Here is an 18,917-nt window from a genome sequence, read left to right on the forward strand (position 1 = left end):
TAAATATTTTAAAATGTATGCTTTATTTATTTATACTTGTCTTATTGAAATCGAACCAAGCAGATGTATTTGTTTTTTTAAATTTACCAATGTCATCTTTCGAAATATTAACACACATAATTACATGTGAAAAGCACATTTTTTAAGAATTTGTTAAGGCATTTTGTCAAGACAATGAGGAAGAACATAACTGCATGCATACAAATAATGCATAATTTAAAACTGCACTAAATAAGACCACAAAATCACATATTTTGCATATAAGATTACTAAAATGTTGCTCAACTTTACGATTAAAATAACAATTTAAAAAAACAACATCTCAAACATTGATTGTATACTACATATTTTAATGCCATTTTTGACTCGCTGTCTGTGACCAACCCAGAATGGATCAGTGACTCACTTTTGGGTCCCGACCCACAAGTTGAGAACCACTGCTCTAAAACACATGCAGTAATTCCACAGCACTGACATTAATGGTGTTTTGGATATCCTCAAAAAGATTCACATAAATGAGTTGCGTTTTCTTTATGTTATCACACTAGTTATACTTCGTTCAACCAGAAGTACACAATTTCATTAATGATCCAAATGCATTTACGTTCAAATTAAAAGTGCGGGACTTAATTTTTTTCAGAGAACAAAAAACATAACCTACCTTAATGTGTGTAGACTACATGAGAGCTATATACGCTTTTAATTCCATTTTGGGACAACATGTGTCGTCACAAAATGGAGCACGGTTTGTCGTACAACAGTCGAATATACACCACCAGTATGTGTTTTATTTTGGAAGATGTTTCCGGAAGTTGTGTTCATCTTCATTCATTCAGCCCTGGCTGTCGGACTTCAATTGTGTGAGGAGGAGGAGGAAGCAGGGCTGGGAGTTCTTTACTTGGTCTTGGGACTGGTTTGACTTTTCACAGGACCTTCATTTGAAGGAGCAATGTGTTTTATTCACATAAAACAGTAAATGTCTCTTTAATAAGGAAAGAAAATACAAGTGACCTGGAACGAGTCACAATAGTGTAGGATGGGCGAGCGCGCGGACAATGTGTTTAAAACCACTGGTTCTCAGTGGCTGCTGCCTGTCAGTGAACACTTGGGATTTCCTCTTGACCAGGTAAGGAGAGTCAGTACATTATTATCTGACGAAAAAGTCCAAAACATGGCATAGGTGACTTATCAGCAGTGGTGGAAGTGAGCAGGTTGACCAGGCGTTCCTGTTGATGGTCATTTCCAGAAAACGCTTGTTTTGCACCTCGGTTTGGGCAGGTGCTCCTTGTCAAGCTGTCACATAATATAGTGCTAGCATGGTTGATCACTTAACCCCCACCCGGTCGCGTTACGCGGGCGTTTAAAACAAACCCTGTGTAATAAGCTCGTTAAGTGACCCTAAACGCTGTATGTGCTACAATATGTGCAGATCCTATTACGGGAAATTACAATTTAGATAATTACGTCATGGGTTAACTAGCACTGCTTTGGTCGCTGTCATCGGAGGTGATGGGGCTAAGTTGAGGACACACCTTCTGTTTTTCCCAATATGTGAAACTACAACGCAACCACATAACCTTAATACATCATTTGAGAATCAGTGGTTGTAGTTATTTTTTGCTAATAGAAGCATATTTATGCAACATTTTCACACTGAACTCCAATAATATTCCATTAAAAAATGTGTCTGTTCCCCACAGGTGAACTTTTTGGCATGTCAGCTGTTTGCTCTGTTGGCTGCCTTCTGGTTTCGTGTGTACCTCAGTCCTCATCATAGCAATCCCCTAGTGAGGCATGCTGTGGCCACCCTACTTGGCATCACCTTCCTCATCTTCTGTTTTGGATGGTACGGGGATCGTCCACACTACACTCATATGTGAAGAGGCTAAACACCTTTTTATAAATCCTACTTTCCACAACATTTGACTACTGAAGACTTTAAATTATTCTTAGTGAGTCTTTCTGACATCAGTCCAGTTCTACGGGCCTTTAAGTATAGTTAAGTATATGCATGTGCTTTTCAATATGACAACACTTTCTCGTGATTAAGGATGCAGCACAATCAACATGCACTGTTGCTCTATTGTGTGCATATGTGCTTCTCTGCAGGTATTCCGCTCATATCATGATAGTGGTGCTCGCAAACTACTTGATCATTATCCAGGCTGACATCAGCAATGTACACAGGTAAAAACATGATTTTGGTATTATTCCATTTAATTTATATGCACTCATTGGCCACTTCACTCATTAGATGGATTGTTCAGGTTTGGTTCCAAGCTCTATGAAGAATGTCTGACTTTCTGACACCTCACAGCACAACAAGCTAAATAATGTAGCCAGAATATTTGAAAGAACTCTCAGGACTGCGCAGGTTTACTTGATGTTATGTCAAAAATGCTCTATATGTCTTAGAGTGGAAGGTATGAAGAATCACAGCAATGCAGATCTGGAATGTCCAAGTCAGGCAATCACGATCGCTTGTGGGGCAAATATAGAGTTCTTTTGTTTCTATTGGCAAAGTCACTTGACCAGACTGACCAGTCTGCCTGGCAACACGCTGACAGAGAGTGATGATGCGAAAGCAGCAAATTTCACGATAGTGACTATTACTTCTCTCGTGTTCAAGTCAAACTTGACCGTCAAGCTCAGCCAATGGTCACCTCTGTGAGGAGGTAGTTGAGGTAATGGCTAAGACATGAAATGTGCAGTTTATTCACTCAGTTACACACATTCCAGCGTGATGCATTGTTGCTCTGTTTAAAGGCAGCCTGTTGTTTAAAAGCATGCAACCAAGGTGAAAGGCAGCTTGACCAACCAGTCTGCTAAATCACGAAGACAGTGGAATGTGTGTATGGCTAGGTGCACAAGTATTTTGGACAATGACTGAGTATAATTTTGCCTTTACACACCAAATAAAATAAAAGATCAGATAGAAATGGACACTTCCAGCTTTAATTTAAGAGGTTTCACAAAAATACGGCATCTACTATTTAGGAATGACAGCAATTTTACACTCACTTCAGGTGCTCATGGTTCGTAGTAGTTTAGGCTTAGTGTGTTCACACATACTCATATTTACTGATTGAGAGCGAAAAAGAAGTTTATGACTGTTTTCTGAATGGAGTGGTGTGCATCGAGGAAAGTGGTGACCTGCAGGCACAGATTGTTGAGATTGTTCAGTAATTCACGTGGAGGTGTGTAAAGCTTAAGGCCCAGTGCACACTGATGATTCAAGAAACATTCACTGTTCACTCAAAATGAGTCATCATAAAATGTGACTTTCTTGTAGAAAGTCAATATTTGACATGGGCGGTGCATTTCGTACATCGGACTTGGCAGTTGACTACTGTCACATTCATATACAAAAAAGCAATATAACAATGTGTGAGTTGGGTATGAATAGCATTATTACTAAAGCAAGAAACCCAGTTAACCCTTTATTTTTGAATACATCATCTATAAACAACTCCTCTACACCGCACCATCATCCGGAGCAGTTCAGAAGCAATATTTATCCAATAATGACAAAAACATAAAAAATAATAATGAAAGACAAGCTAGCTAGCTTTGGAGTTGGTCCGTCTCTCCTGGCGATGTCTAGCTTTTCCGGAAAAGTCTGCCTTGAAAATGGATTTTTAAGAAAGTCTGAACAAATACTAGAATTTAAATTGTAAATGTAAGTAAGTCTTTCTGATAATGTTACGGCCAGCAGAGAAGACCTTGCCGGCCCTGATTGCCCACCACTGGACGCATCAGTGTACATTGTTTATAAAGACAACACAGCAAAATACAGACATTGCAGGCTAATTCATACAAAGCAAATTATGACGACTCGGTTAATAATCAGCTGCCTCATCAGCTTGCCTTTCCCCGGCTGCTTCGAGTAGCTTCTCCCAGCAGATCCTGAGGCCTTCCCAGGCCAGTGAAGAGACATTGTCTCTCCAATGTATCCTGAATCTTCCCCAAGGCCTTCAACCAGTTGGATGTGTTAAGGACACCTCCCCAGGGAGGCGTCTGGAGCCACCTTATCTGGCTCCTCTCACTGCGGCGGAGCAGCAGCTCTACTCTGAATTTCTCCCAAATGACAGTGCTCCTCACCCTATCTCAAGGGAGAGCCCAGCCACCCTACGGAAACTCATTGTAACTACAATCTTGTCCTTGTCCTGTCTGGTAAATTGAGAGCTTTGCCTTTCGGCTCAGCTCCCTCTTCACCACAGCGGACCGATGCAGAGTCCGCATCACTGCAGTTGCCGCACCAATCCGCCTGTCGATCTCACGTTCCATTCTTCCCTCATTCTTGAACAAGGCCCCGAGGTACTTTCACTCCTCCACTTCGGGCAAGATCTCATCCCCGACCTGGAGATGGCACTCCATCTTTTTCCGGGCAAGAACCATAGACTCGGACTTGGAGGCGCTGATTCTCATCCCAGCCACTTCATACTCTGCTGCCAACCGATCCAGTTAGAGCTGAAGATCATGGCCTGATGAAGCCAGCTGTACCACGTCATCTGCAAAAAGCAGAGACCCAATCTAGAAGTCACCAAACTGGATCGCCTCAACGCCCCGGCTATGCCTAGAAGTTCTGTCCCTAAAAGTAGGCAAGGCAAGTTTCTTTATAGAGCGCAATACGTGCACAAGGTCATTAAAGAAGGGTAAAATCACTTCATAAAATCATTCCATAAAACATAAAATCATTCTAAAATCATTACATAAAATTCCATAAATCATTCCATAAAAAGAAAAAATTTAAAATGAAGAGTGCCGATAAAATACTTTGGAAAAAAATAAAATAGTTTGAAAAGTAATGAACGGAATCATTGACAAAGGGCAGCCTTGGTGGAGTCCAACCCTCACTGGAACTTAGTCTAACTTAATTGCAGTTTGCTTTGCTTAATTAAGGACTATTAATGAAAAAGAGCATCCACTGGTTGTAACTCCCAAATGTGAATCGTTTTGAAATTATGGCATAATACAGTGGAAGCTTAAAGAACACAATCCATAAGATGCTGGCTGACCTCTAATGATTTCAAACAATTTTGTGTTGATCATTTTACCCTATTTAAAGCTTCAATTCTTGTGAGAGCATGTTCTAGTTTGTCTTGCCCATGTTGACCTTATTATCACAACAAATGATTCCCAGCTGATCTTGGAGCTTTCACAAGAACCCCTTCCTTTTCCCCCCAAGGTATTCCATGGTGATCGCAATGGGATACCTGACCGTGTGCCAAGTGAGCAGAGTTTTCATCTTTAACTACGGAATACTGTCCACTGACTTCTCTGGGTGAGGAAACCACACCTTTACCATGAGAGCCTGTTAGTCATTTCACTTTGAGAGTGGTTCACGTGTTATCAGTTAACTTTTCTGCAATGTGCTCTACCAGTGCCACAGCCTTGGGTAAATACAGCGCCGCTGATTAAAAAGCAGCAGTGTGGATTGTTTACCAAACTATACTGTCTGTGCAGGTGGACTTCACACAGCCTTTTTGGCAATTGTCTTATTTTTTCATTAAACTGATGTAATCTATTGCGTGCATCCCCCAGGGGATGACAAGTCACTCATGTGTTGTTATTAAATAAATCAAACATGTTTTGTGGATACAACACAGTGCAAGTCCAATATTATGACAGCCATACAGTTAATCAGGGGTGCTAGCGTGAGTTGTACCCAACAAGTGTGGAGGAAAAAGGCATTCACTGAGTGCAGCTACACCGCTAAAGGTTAGAAGGTGACTTTGCGAGTCAGCACGTTCTTTGCACAATTCTCAACGGGTTGAATATTCTGGCAGCCTCCCATCACTGCACATGACTTTGGAATGGGCAGCCAGACCTGTGAGTCAGCATTTGCAAGGAATGAGTGACTGTTAACAAGTTTTAGTTAGGTAGATGGTGAATTGCAGAGATGATGTTACTCTACGAAGATCTAGGTTTGAATCTCCGTTGGGCATCTTTGTGTGTGTGCGTGGGTTTTCTCCGGGTACTGCGGTTTCCGCCCACATCGAAAAACACACGTTAGGTTAATTGGCGACTCTAAATTGTCCATAGGTATGAATGTGAGTGTGAATGGTTGTTTGTCTATATGTGCCCTGCGATTGGCTGGCGACCAGTCCAGGGTGCATCCCACCTTTTGCCCAAAGTCAGCAGGGATACCAGAATACCCCTGCGACCCTAGTGAGGATAAGCGGCATCGAAAATAGATGGATGGATGTTACTGTACGTGGCGCTCCTGGGGGTAAAAGGGGAAGTTAGTGTGATTTAGCTGGTATGTTGTTTTTTTTTCCATTCCATTTCCATTCTTGACCCTGATACTTGAAGTTGAAATTGCCTGAAGCTAACCACCAACACTGTTTGTACTGGCACTGCCTGCCTCTTAGCCAGCCTCTCTGTGCACACAATGTAACACACATAAGTACACACAGTGGTCTCTATCTGTGGCCATCTGTGGCTTTTTACCCAGCTGAAACTGAAACGTAAACTGTGTGGCTTTTATGGCTTGATACTACTTGCAAGAATTGGTGGATGAACAGTGTCTGCTTTGTTTACATTAATGTTATAAAATGCATGATGTTGGACTGCTAACATCCTCTTACTGCTTATAATATAGAGACTTCTTTTAATTAGTCCTAATGACTATTGAATTATCAGATGACTTTATTGTAAGCTGCACACTGTATATATAATGCAGTGTTCGTCTTAACGTGTGTATCATTTAATATAAACTACCAATTAATCCAGGCATACAAAAATTTGAATGTGAATTTTATAGTGACTAAATATAGCTTTACATGCAGTAAATAATGCAAAAATACATATAAATGTAGAAATGGTAAATGAACATTTAACATCGCTTTTGCCTTTATTGAAGACTCTCATTGACGGTGAGGAGCGGGTGTGGGGTGGGTTGTGTGGGGGATTAGGTCCACACCAACAACAACTTCTCAATATATTTGATCATTTGTGATGTCTGTTTTACCTTTACTCCTTTAGCAACATTAGCTTCCTTGATTTCTTATTTCTTCACCAGGATGGAACTTACACTGTATTGTTGATGCGGGCTTTACCGTAAATCCTGGCGAGATCGTACTTTGCGATGAGTTATTTTTTTTTTATTTCCAACTTTCTTTGGCCCCGTGGCGGGTTATTTAGCAGTGTCACTCAAAACATTTATGGACAGTGAGTCCACAACGCATAGGGTGCTTTGTTCGGGCACTCAATTTTGAGGAATGATATAATACAGGGCAAACGGACTTGGCAAAATTTTGACGAAAACTGTCATTGAAAAACGAATCATACCTAAACCAGGGCGTTGGAAAACCGAGCTTTGACTGTACTTAGTTGTGAAGACATACAGTATGCTACTGAATGAAACAATATCATATTTTCTGCTCAGCCCACTGATGATTGTGACTCAGAAGATTACCACACTAGCCTTCCAGCTCCATGACGGTAAGAACACACACATTGCAGAAAGTCCCCGTCAACAGTGAACGAGAGCTTATGGTATGTTAAAAAGTGTCTGAAAAGTTGTCAACAAATTCTCCTTTTTTCAGGTATGTGTAAGAAAGCTGAACAACTTACCTCAGAACAGAAGCTACTATCTATAAAGTAAGTTTAGATACATTTAGCATACTTATAGTGATCACATGATAGTGTTTCAAGGGCATGGAAGAGTCATGTTGTTTGCTCACACTGGTTTCATTACCAGTCTATCAAAATACAAACCAACGCATTCTTAAAAGTGTCATTGTGGAATTAGAGAAAGGTTGCTCATAAACTGCCCACCATTAAGTTGTTTGCCAGTGGAATGTTGGAAACAATTCAGCATGCATGCCATAGCTTTCTCACCTTTTTCTCATTCCTTTCTTACTGCAAGATTCAAAGCTAAATAATGCTATTTACATATACACTTATACAAGTACTAAGAGTTTTTATGATTTATATATGTTATAACCACCCACCACAATGAATGTATGGAGAAGGGAGTTTCAGGGAATCAAACGATCATTGTAAATACCAAAGTCTTGAGACCATGGACATCAACTAATCCTGAGTTTATTATATATTTCTGTAATTTATAAGATATTATTTCACAGTGATGTAACTGAAAATGTATGTAATTTGTAGGCGTCATGAGACACAAGACTGGGTCTACGAAACGAGACTTTAACATTACTTTTACTGTACTTTTATGTAAACGGAAAAAGTGGCTGCTATAGGCAGGTGGCCATTATAGACAGGTTGGCGGCCATTTTGAATTTGTGCGTGCACATACTGTATTAACATGTCTGTGATTAGAAGCTTGTTGTGTTTGCAGATACATATAATTATACTGTTACATGTTGACCAGTAGAGGGCACTGTGGGACTGCGGATAAAAGTTGTAAAGAACAACTAGGCTTGTTATTCTACACCACCCACAGAACAAACCTGTGCTACTATATATACGGCAGAGTGTCATTACAGCTTTAGTTCATCAGGAAGGGAAAGGAAGTGACGGTGCGACGTCACGAGCAGGAGAGCTCGGCTGAGTGCTAGCTGTGAGTGTCGAGAGAGTTGGGAAGTGTGTGGATGTTGGCGTGGGTGTAAAGTCTTGCAGTGTTCTCCGCTGTTAATAAAGCCATTAAAGTGCATCGGCGACGTGAGTCTCTCCTTCCCCACAACAAGCAGCATTACAGTATTGACCAGTGCACATTGTCTCACACCAGGAAATAAATGGTGTCACTGTCTGTTCTATACAGGTGGCCGCTAAGACAGGTTTGGCTGTATAATGAAAACATTAAAATATTTGACAATTGCAAGCTACTACTCTACACTCTTCTGCACTCTGTGTGTATGCTACTGGTGCCGCCTCCACCCACCGAGACAAAGAGACTGTATGTATGACTTACACAAGAGGTCACTATGTTCATGCCGTGGTTCTATAGAACAAACGCACCAAGGTGCTGAAACCAATGCACAGACTGAACTTTCTTCCTGCCTGTTTGTAGGCGAGAGACGAGAGTAAAAGACATGCATGCACATGGCAATATATTGAAGCCAGCAAAATTAGGGCCCTAGGGAATCCGTTTGATTTTTTTCCTCGTTTAAATTTTGTAGAAGTCCGTGTTTTTTTACATTTTACACTTTCCTAGAAAAACCAACTAATGCCCGTCCTTGTGATTAATGAACATGTAGTCACCGATGCAATTCCAACTGATATTTTTTATGACACTCTTATTTTGAAGCCCGGAAGTGTGTTTTGTGTGTATTGAGTGTCTGTAAGACGAGCTGGGTGCAAGAATAAACATGCTTCTCGTCTTTTTTTCACTCAGAACCTGCACGTCGTCATGGGGCATTGTAAAACACTCCTTACATTAAAGTGGTAAAACACAAGGCGGTGAAAATATGCTCGTCCAGCCCAAGTGGCACACACACAACTGCACTGGCATGCTAAACTAAGCTAATCCCACTAGCTTCCATTAACGCTCCGTAAGCGGAGGTTCTGTCAACTTTTGCCGGTGTTTATCGCCATTTCAACATGTTTAGGTCGGGAGGAAGCGGTTTAGTGTTTGACCAATACGATTGAGCGGTCCGCCAAGTTAATACTTCCCCACATAAACATTCCGTCTCCTCACGATGACAGCATTTCATTCACATTATGTTAATTTCCACGAAATTCCGCCTTTAACAGTAAACCTACCAAATGATCTGAGTACATTTTCATTTATTGTGTGATTAATTAATTTATTTATTATCATCCCAGGCCGAGTGCCCATGAGTTTTCTCTCCACAACAAATCTTGTCACATTTCAATCTCACAAGATCTTGTGACACTCCTAGTAAACTGTAACATTATAAACATTGTAAACAAGAAATTTTTGTTTCATTCCGAAATTGTAAATGCCATATTTTTGTGAAACTTCTTAAACTAAACATGTCCACAATTCAATCACATCCTGTTTTATTTTAAATGCATTGTGGTGGTGTATACAGACTAAATCGGAAAAACTGTATTCAACTCAATGTAAATGACAAGTCACAAATAAAGTTATTTTGGTTTTAATCCATGGTTTTCCCACTACTCAAACTTTGTTTTCAAACCAGGGTGTTTTGTATTGCGGGATGGTTGCTTCTGAATGATTAACAAAATCTTAAGAATGAATCATTCTCTTTCTCCCTTTAGCTAAGACGCACAAGGACAAGGAGATACAGCCACGGTGAATAGCTTGTTCATGTACTGTCAATAGCGTCATTTTGCATGGGAAAGATTGCATGAGAACAGATCGAAATATGTTCCACGCATGTGTGCATTCACCACACAAATAAACAGAAGAATATCACAGGAATCCTGCACTGCTGACTTTCATATTACTGATATGAAAAAACATGTTTAGGTATTGTTTACCCTCAAATCAAAGTTTTGGATACCCATCTCAGCACAATCATCAACATCGGTCATGTTTTATCATGTATTTGTGGGAATATTTAATTCCCACTGTTATCATTTTGAAATGTGTACTTTTATGGAACATGAATTCCTTTTTTTGGTCCAGAATTCAAATTGCCCACCCTTCTTGCATCTTGATCCAGCTTTACCTGTTACTGTACCTGGGGTTCACCATATAATGTGTTTTATTTCTGTCTCTTTGCAGCGTGAGACCTTCTCTCATTGAATATCTGAGCTACAATCTCAACTTCCTGAGTGTGTTGGTGGGTCCGTGTAGTAACTATAAGGACTATATCGATTTCATCGAGGGCAAACACATCAGCAACAGGCTCAGGCGACACCATGGCACTCGTAATGGCAAGAACGGCTACCATAAAGTCCCAGACCCCTCACCTCTGGTAAAGTTAGATTTTCTTCACTCACCAAACAAATGAACAAACAAGAAAATACAGTATATAATAGAACATAAAATATTATAACAAAACATTGTGTGTCATTTTTAGCCCAAGTACATCACATTCATGGAAAGGTTCTGAATTTTTATATAATTGTTGAACCACACCACAAAATGTAGTATTCTACACTGGTCACTAGGTGTCAGTAATGTTAAATTAGCAACCACAAGAAGTCCCAGAAGTAAACCAGAAACTTTCCCAATACTAAGTCTACATGATGTCTTATTTTCTTTTGTCTATATTACTGAATTGGCGAATTAAAGTGTAAAGATGACTATAGGGGTGTTATTTCATGTCTAGAGGGCTCTAATAATGTTAAAAAAAAAAAAGATTTTGAAGATTGTAAACCTGTTTTCTATCCTAACTATGAAAATATTGTCTTCCATTTACAATTAAGGAATCTGGCTTCATGGAAATTAACTGTGGAAATTAACTTGGAACCAATTAATTGTGATAAACGAGGAATGACTGTACCTCTTCTTTTTTTTTTTTTTTTTTTTTTCCTATTGTAGATTTTTTTCTACCATCGGTGTAGCCGTTTTGATGTCCAGGGTCTGCTAAGGTTTTTAACTACAGCAGATCCTCGCTATTCATAGGGTTGTGTTCTGAGACTACTCCTCGCACACGACAATCAAACAATCCAATCTTCAGGCTTGCACACACACACACACACACACACACACACACTATAGGTACTGTAGGTACCACTAATGAATGGTAATGAACGATGATGATGAAATTTGCTGTGCAGTGTGACGGTGATGAAGACATGTTCGGAACAGCACGAGCTGACAGTGCTTCTGATTTCCGTCCCTCATTCACGCCATAATGGCGACTTGCGGCGGTAAAAGTTTATCCTTTAACATATTCAGAAGTTCAACCTTCTCCTGCAGCATTATCATCGTTTTCTGGCACACCTTTCCCGTGGATATGGCACCACCATCAGGAAGTTTAAGGTAGCATGTTGGGCAAGTGTGTGCGGGCTTCCCAGCATGCCTTGCGTTGGGTGTGATGACCCTCTGTTGTTCTTCTGTGCTTTGTGTGTGAGTGCTTGAGCACTTCCTTAAAGCAATTTGAAGTTTGCCTCTGGCCATTTCCTGTGCTCATGGTCAACTCATGGTCGCCACAGTATGCTGTACTACAATTTAGTTGTGTGCTATGCTGACATTTTATTCTTATCACATAGCTGTAAGTTATTACCGTCTTAGGGTAAAATAGATGGGTTTCTGCAAGGAAAAAGAAAAAAATTTTGGCGCTAAAAAGCACAAATAGATGGGATTTCTTACGGAAAAATGTTTTGACCATCAATCTGCAAATTTGCAGAGTTGTGAAAGCTGAATATAGTGGATCCACTGTTTACGTTTATTATTTTTAGTTTAGAATTATTGTTGTCATTCTGATGTCGAAGCTATAATTTGTGTTTGTTTTTATGTTTTTTTTTATCTGTAGTATTTTATATTTTAGCTATGCTGATGTCCTGGTCCTCTTTCGGTTGTCTTTTGTTTGTTAGAAAACAGTTGGGATGATCCAGTGGTCAGTGACTACATGTATATTTGTGTTGTGGCCATCATCTCCACAGAATGCAGTCTGTCAAAAGTTGCTGGTGTGCTGCGCCTGCATGCTCTTCTTCCTCATCATCACGCGGTCCTTGCCAATAACGCACAACGTGCACCCTGACTTTGTCGACCACGCCCCTTTTGTCACCCGGCTCACATACGCCTTCTTTTCCATTCAAGCCGCAAGGCCCAAATTTTACTTCGCCTGGACGCTAGGTGAGCAACCAGGGCCTCGGCGTGATGTAACATGAGCTACATTTTTGTAAGTAATTTGACTTTCTTCCATCCCATCAGCTGACGCCGTCCACAACGCTGCCGGTTATGGTTTCTTAGGGATGGATGAGAATGGAAAATATTCCTGGGACCTCATCAGTAACCTGAACATCATGAGGATTGAGGTAGTCAAAATGTCTTTTAGTTACTTGCTTCAAACTGCAGCTCACCATTTTACTATTTTACTGATTTGTTTTTCAGACAGCAACCAGCTTCAAGACATTCATAGACAACTGGAACATACAAACAGGCAATTGGCTTAAAACGTATGCACTGCTTGCAGTCACTTCATCGGATACTTTGATTTCACTATACTCACTTTCACCGCTCATCAGGGTGTGCTACGAGCGAGCACTGCGACACCGGCTAGCCCTGACTTTCATCTTGTCTGCCCTGTGGCACGGCGTTTACCCTGGATACTACTTCACCTTCATCACCGCCATCCCTATCACGCTGGCTGCACGAGCTGTAAGTACAGTCAAATGACAAAAATACAAGAGGGTGTCGTCTCATGCATGTTCTTCCCCATCTTTATCCACAAGGTACGCAAGTCTTTCCGGCACTACTTCCTGGGATCTCGAGGTTTAAAGCTGGGTTATGACATTTTGACATGGGCTGCCACCCAGCTGGCCATCTGCTACACCGTCATGCCGTTTCTACTCTTGGCAGTAGAACCCACCATGATGTATTACAGGTACTTCTCATCCATCATTAATCATCTGGGCCTCACACATTAACGATGTGAGAGGTTCAGGTTTGTTTGAATTTTACATCATTATAAATAATGCAAGAAGAGTTTCTTTTTTGGTTCTCGTGGCACTTTTTTTTTTTTTTGGTTAATCAGTGTTTCCCGCAGGACTGCAATCTATCTGTGGCATTTAGTTGGGGAGGGTGGATTACGTCCTTGTCTAATTTGCAAAATTGGCCTCCGCAAACAGCAGTTGTCAAAAACTCTGTCCCAGTGTGCTTCTGTGTGGACGGGTAAACCAGTGCTTTGTGGAAATGAGCACCTCATGTTATCTCATGTTTTTAAACCTTATTTAACAACAGAATATAAAGATTTGGACTTGCGGGTGTTGGTTCCATTTCATGCAGCGGTAGACACGCATGCATGCGCCTTATAACACACATGGCCGATTAAAACAAAAATAAAAAATAAAAATCCATGACGTTTCCTGGCTTCCATGTATGTGTGTGCTAATTTTAAAGACAATGTACACATCATTGTACATCTAATATATCACTGCTGGAAATGTGAATAAAGTATCTACTGTATGTAGCTACCTTTCTATATTGATGAACAGATCCGTTTATAACGCACAAGAGTAAGTTGGCTGTGGCATGTACATAATGTGTTGAAGCATGGTTATGACGCCATCTACTGTACGTAATTGTAACAACAAGAAGGTGAGGAAGATCAAGTAGTGCCAAATCTAAAAATAAATAAATAAATAACTGTGGCGCCAAATCCATCTGTGGCAGTCCAAATGCATTAGTGCCGGGCCACCACAAATAAATGAACGTATGGGAAACACTGCTAGTATAAACACAAGATGGCAAGATGAGTAATACATGCGGACTTTGAGAGAATCATGGAAGATTCGCAAACCTTTTAATGGTCCAAAAACACGACACTAAAGGCATTGTTAAGATTATAATATGTATTCTATTACCGAAATGTTATTTTATTCAACTTTTTGTATTATTATTATTATAAGTGGTAGTTTCTGCAATGGTGTTTATAACTGTACAGACAAACAACCAAAAAGACACACGTTTGTTTCCACCTTTTTGCCATTTGAGTCATGTTAAAAGCCTGTCTGACTTCATGGTATCTTAGTTTGTGTGGCACACTCTATCACTTCATCTTCAGCTAGGCTTGTCATTTATGTTGACTGATGTTGTGCTTCGATGATAAGATTTTCAAGGCCATTGATCGCCATCTACTGTGTCATTCCTGTCAGAGCGCACGCTGTTGATTGCAGAAAAGGGCTCTCACAGATATGGTGCTTCCGTATATTTTGGTTTGTGTTGTGTTGTGCCAGTTCGGCCTTGACTGAGTCTAGTTATTAAATGTGAAAACAGCTGCCTTTATTGCCACATGCACGCTGACACATCCTGTCCTGTCACCTGTCTTCCAGGTCCATGTACTTCCACGTGCACATCATCAGCTTGGTGGCTGTTATTGTCCTGCATCCCAAATGCAAAAGCAAAGCACCAAAAGCCAACGCAAAACCCACAGACTCCCTGTCAGCGTCATGCCTCCCCCAGTGCCTTCCTCTTCACTGTAACAACAATGATGAAACAAACTAGAGACTCCTCCCACACTATGCTCAAAGGAACAATCCCGAAAAGGCTTCCAGGCAAGCAAAAAAAGGGGCAATATAGTGTGTTATTTATTTTTTAAGGACAATACAGGTCTTTGACTGTACAACATGATGATGTTTGTTTGCCTATACATCACCTACAGTGACAAAAGGGTGGACTAGACAGGAGGCTCCTTGTCTCTGGGAAGAATTCAGGCCAGCACAGTGGGAGTGTGAAGGCTCACGCACACAAGACTCAAATACCACAACACAAGACATGATAGTTCAATTATATCCATCCACACTTGCTCTTTGTGGCAGTGATGGCACAAAAAGGTCGCCATTGTGTGTAAGTGTGGCTGAGAAGAGAGTCACTGCACCCAATGGAGCTCCGTTACCCACAGTAACAATCCACGAAACTCCCCCTACGGACCCTCCCGTGTGTGTGTGCAGTGTCATCTTGTCACTGTTGGTGCTGGATGCCCAAAGTTAGAAAGTAGCAGCTCTTCTTGGTGCCACTGTACGGCAAAAAGGAAGATGTTCTATCTAGGAATGTTTACCTTACTGACTGAATTTGTCACATTGCAGGTTCATCCCAATAGGATTAGATTTTCTAATATTATTTATTCATCAGGGTTTTCTAGATCTGACTTTTACTTTACACAAAGAGCACTTCACGAATTGAATAGTTTTATAAACGTTCCCTCCACTCCACCACAGTCACACATGGTGCACGTGCATTGTCTCACGTAATTGGTGTTATAATGGTATCTGTTATCAGCGTAGAAATAAGTCCTCACATAATTCAAAGCAACTCCCTCTGGCATGTTTGTGTTCAAACGTTGACTTTGCGTTAGAGAATATATTGTTTGGACAACATTTGAAGCGCCAGTGTTGATTTTTGGATGTTCTTTTGTTCCAGTTTTGTACAGATGTCTTACCTCTTTGCTTTAGTGCCTATATGTAGAGGTGGCAACACTTTATCTACATTTGGAAGTACGGACATACCCCGCATCATCCCAACTTTCAAGGCAAACGATAGGAAGTTGACACCTTTGTCTGTGGCCATCCTAGCATATTGTTATTCTTTGTAAAATAATAACAAAACTAAATCTACTGAACACATGAGCGGCAGGTAAAATGAACAATGTTAGCAAGTTGTACTTTTTTTTTTTTTGTCTTTTAAACTCATGTATGTTTTTACGGAGTCCATTAAAGATTGTCTTCTTCTTACATGGTGAACATGTTATTTCAAATGTCATGATCTTCATGTACTTACTGTACATGTTAAATTCATGTTACAAGATTACACATGGAGTTATTTACAGTACCATTTCATTTGCTTGAGACACTTCCTGTATTTCTAGTTTTGGAGAGCACTCCACCATTATGCTCGATACATTTTAGTGCAGCTTTTTACTCCATTCATGTATGGACTGATTGACTGATGAATTTCACGGCTTCACTCAATCACGGTTTTTCAAAAATATATGAATGAATAAATCGTCGCTGTTTCGTGGTTGACGATGGCTTATCAGAAACAAAATAAGCAAACCTTACCTATGTTTTGCCTAAATTATCAAGCATAAAAATATCTAAATGAACTAAATACAAATGTCAGGCCTTCAGAAGACGTAATCAACGATGTGATAAGTAGTATTCTACACTGGTCACTGTGTCAGTAATGTTGTATTGATGAGACAATAGCCACTGCTCCAAGTACTGTACAGAAAGCGGAAGTAAAAAAGGAAGAACAAGGAACTCTCCCAATCCTAACGTGTGTGAGTCTCGGGGGGGGGGGTGTCAACTTTTTCCACCAAGTGCAACCAACTGAACAATGACAGGACGCAAGGGCCACTTTGATATGTTGTGAACTAACACAGAAGTTCTATATATTTCACTGAAAAAAACAGCAAAAAGCCTATTATTAGTATGAACTTTTCTCTTCACTTTTTTTTCTTTTAATTTTCCAAATATTTCAACTTTCATCTCAAATAATCTTGGTAAATTGTCTTATATTATGACCTTATTCCCGTGATATAATAACCCAACCTAATTTTCCAAAAAATGACAATTTTATTTTGTTTTCTTGGTTTCTCATAACATTATGATTTTAAAAGAAAACATATTTTTTTCCCCAATACTTCAACTCAATGATACTAAAATATATTTTTTTCCTCATAACATTACAAGTTTATTTTTGTAAAATTGCAACTTTTTTTGCTTGTTAAAAAACAACTTGTTTCTCATAATGTTTTTACTTGTAAAAAATATAAAATATTTTGACTCTTTCTGCCGCTTTTCCAACTATTTCAACTTTACTCTTCTATTTTTATTATGACTTAATTCTCATAGTATTATATATATATATATACACACACATAATATTGTCAACTTGTTTTGTTGTTTTGTTTGTTTTTCATATTAATAATAATTATAGTGTCTTTCTTTAAGATTTCAACTTAATAAAACGGCTGTACTACTAAAACGGCATTGCCTGTGAATATTCTAATTCATTCAAGGTCGTTGTATTCTCAGCGTATTAAATCCATCGCAACCGGACTGTTCATGTTTTCTTTGAAGACGTTTCGCCTCTCATCCGAGCAGATTTCATCAGTTCATGCTCAAAGACTCGGTGGGACACACCCCAGTCAGACTAGATAGGACAGCTCTAGTCTGAGAACTTGGTGCAAGATCCAATCTATTTATCCTCTAAAGCAGGAGGCATGTCCAGACAGGAATGGTTGGCTCTTTAGTGGTGTCAAATGACGACTGGAGGGTACAACGATGGTCGTTTGGGTGGTATCACTTTCGTTAGCATCCCATTCAGATGCAATGATGGTCCTAGTCTTTGAGCATGAACTCATGAAACCTGCTCGGATGAGAAGTGAAACATCTTCTAAGACAAACTGAACAGTCCAGTTGCGATCGATTCAATGACCTGACAATAAAGTGATTTCCTCATAATATCACGTTGTTCTTGCAACATAACATCTTTTTTCTCTTAATATTTTTTTTACTTTATTCTTGTTAAAAGTACAGTTGATTTTTCCATTTTTAAAAAAAACAGCTGTGGGCCGCACTCTGGACACCCCTGGTCTATATTATGTGTTATGTACGCCTTGTATGTCTTATTTAGTCTGATTAGATCTACTATATTGGGTAATACAAGTGTAAAGGTGACTGTACGCCTGTTATTTCATCTCTAGAAGGCTCTAATAATGTTAAAAACTTAATTTAGATGTCTGGAAACCCATTTCCTATGCTCTATGAAAACATTCCATTCATAAATAAGGAATGTTATTAGGGTCAGGTCTGGAAGCAAGTGACCGAGGGAAGTGAGGGATTACAGTATATACGTGTGTTATGTTCAAATATTTCTGTTATCCTTGACTTTGTATTTCGATAGTAACCTGCCTCAGAATGTGCTGATTGGCTACAAGGCGCTAATCTTCATGGTCGTGGTTTATTTGTTTCAGACATGTTACAGTAAAGAACATCACACTCACACACTTCAGCATGTCTGAAAAGTCTTACGAAGAAGCTCTCATTTAATCCTACCCCTCCTCCATGTCTCTTACGTACAAAAATGCATGTGTTTACATGTCTTTTCAAAAGGTTGTTCACTTCCTGTGTTTAGCTACTACTGCTTAACAATAGAAAATGTGGAGCAACATGTGAATATTGTATGCAGTGATTAAAAAAAGGAAACAATGTTAATGAATACAAATACGCGAATTAAAATTACAATAAAACTGAAAAAAATTAAAATAATTCTTAAATTAATTCATTAAAACAAATTCAATTTTAATTTGTTAAAAATGAATTTAAATACAGGAGCAAAAACTGACACATGTTGTATAATGCATACATAAATGTACAATATAGGTGAAGGTAAGTGA

At 39.6% G+C, this 18,917-nt stretch overlaps 1 protein-coding gene across 3 annotated transcripts; it reads left to right on the forward strand.

Moving 5' to 3' along the window:
• The first annotated feature begins 846 nt into the window (after positions 1 to 846).
• On the forward strand, positions 847 to 16,330 carry mboat1 (membrane bound O-acyltransferase domain containing 1). 3 transcript variants are annotated; one of them, XM_054780830.1, is made up of 13 exons: positions 847 to 1,126; positions 1,701 to 1,846; positions 2,110 to 2,187; positions 5,189 to 5,284; positions 7,391 to 7,446; positions 7,551 to 7,605; positions 10,631 to 10,688; positions 12,460 to 12,652; positions 12,731 to 12,834; positions 12,911 to 12,975; positions 13,045 to 13,177; positions 13,252 to 13,403; positions 14,851 to 16,330. In XM_054780830.1, the coding sequence occupies exons 1-13, from the start codon at positions 1,037 to 1,039 to the stop codon at positions 15,020 to 15,022; spliced, it is 1,398 nt and encodes a 465-aa protein (XP_054636805.1). In that variant the 5' UTR covers positions 847 to 1,036; the 3' UTR covers positions 15,023 to 16,330. The 3 variants fall into 3 exon arrangements, with proteins under 3 accessions (XP_054636805.1, XP_054636804.1, XP_054636806.1); XM_054780829.1 differs by having other exon boundaries at positions 10,631 to 10,823; positions 14,851 to 16,326; XM_054780831.1 differs by lacking the exon at positions 847 to 1,126 and having other exon boundaries at positions 1,704 to 1,998; positions 10,631 to 10,823; positions 14,851 to 16,328.
• Positions 16,331 to 18,917: the final 2,587 nt, after the last annotated feature.

Source organism: Dunckerocampus dactyliophorus, chromosome 7, assembly GCF_027744805.1.
Source record: "Dunckerocampus dactyliophorus isolate RoL2022-P2 chromosome 7, RoL_Ddac_1.1, whole genome shotgun sequence".
NCBI classification, from domain to species: domain Eukaryota; kingdom Metazoa; phylum Chordata; class Actinopteri; order Syngnathiformes; family Syngnathidae; genus Dunckerocampus; species Dunckerocampus dactyliophorus.

Coding starts and splice junctions, on each gene's coding strand:
- mboat1 (XM_054780829.1), top strand. CDS start 1,037: ATGGGCGAGCGCGCGGACAATGTGTTTAAAACCACTGGTTCTCAGTGG. Junction 7,447..7,550: donor AGCCTTCCAGCTCCATGACG/GTAAGAACACAC, acceptor TCCTTTTTTCAG/GTATGTGTAAGAAAGCTGAA. Junction 10,824..12,459: donor TCCCAGACCCCTCACCTCTG/GTAAAGTTAGAT, acceptor TCATCTCCACAG/AATGCAGTCTGTCAAAAGTT.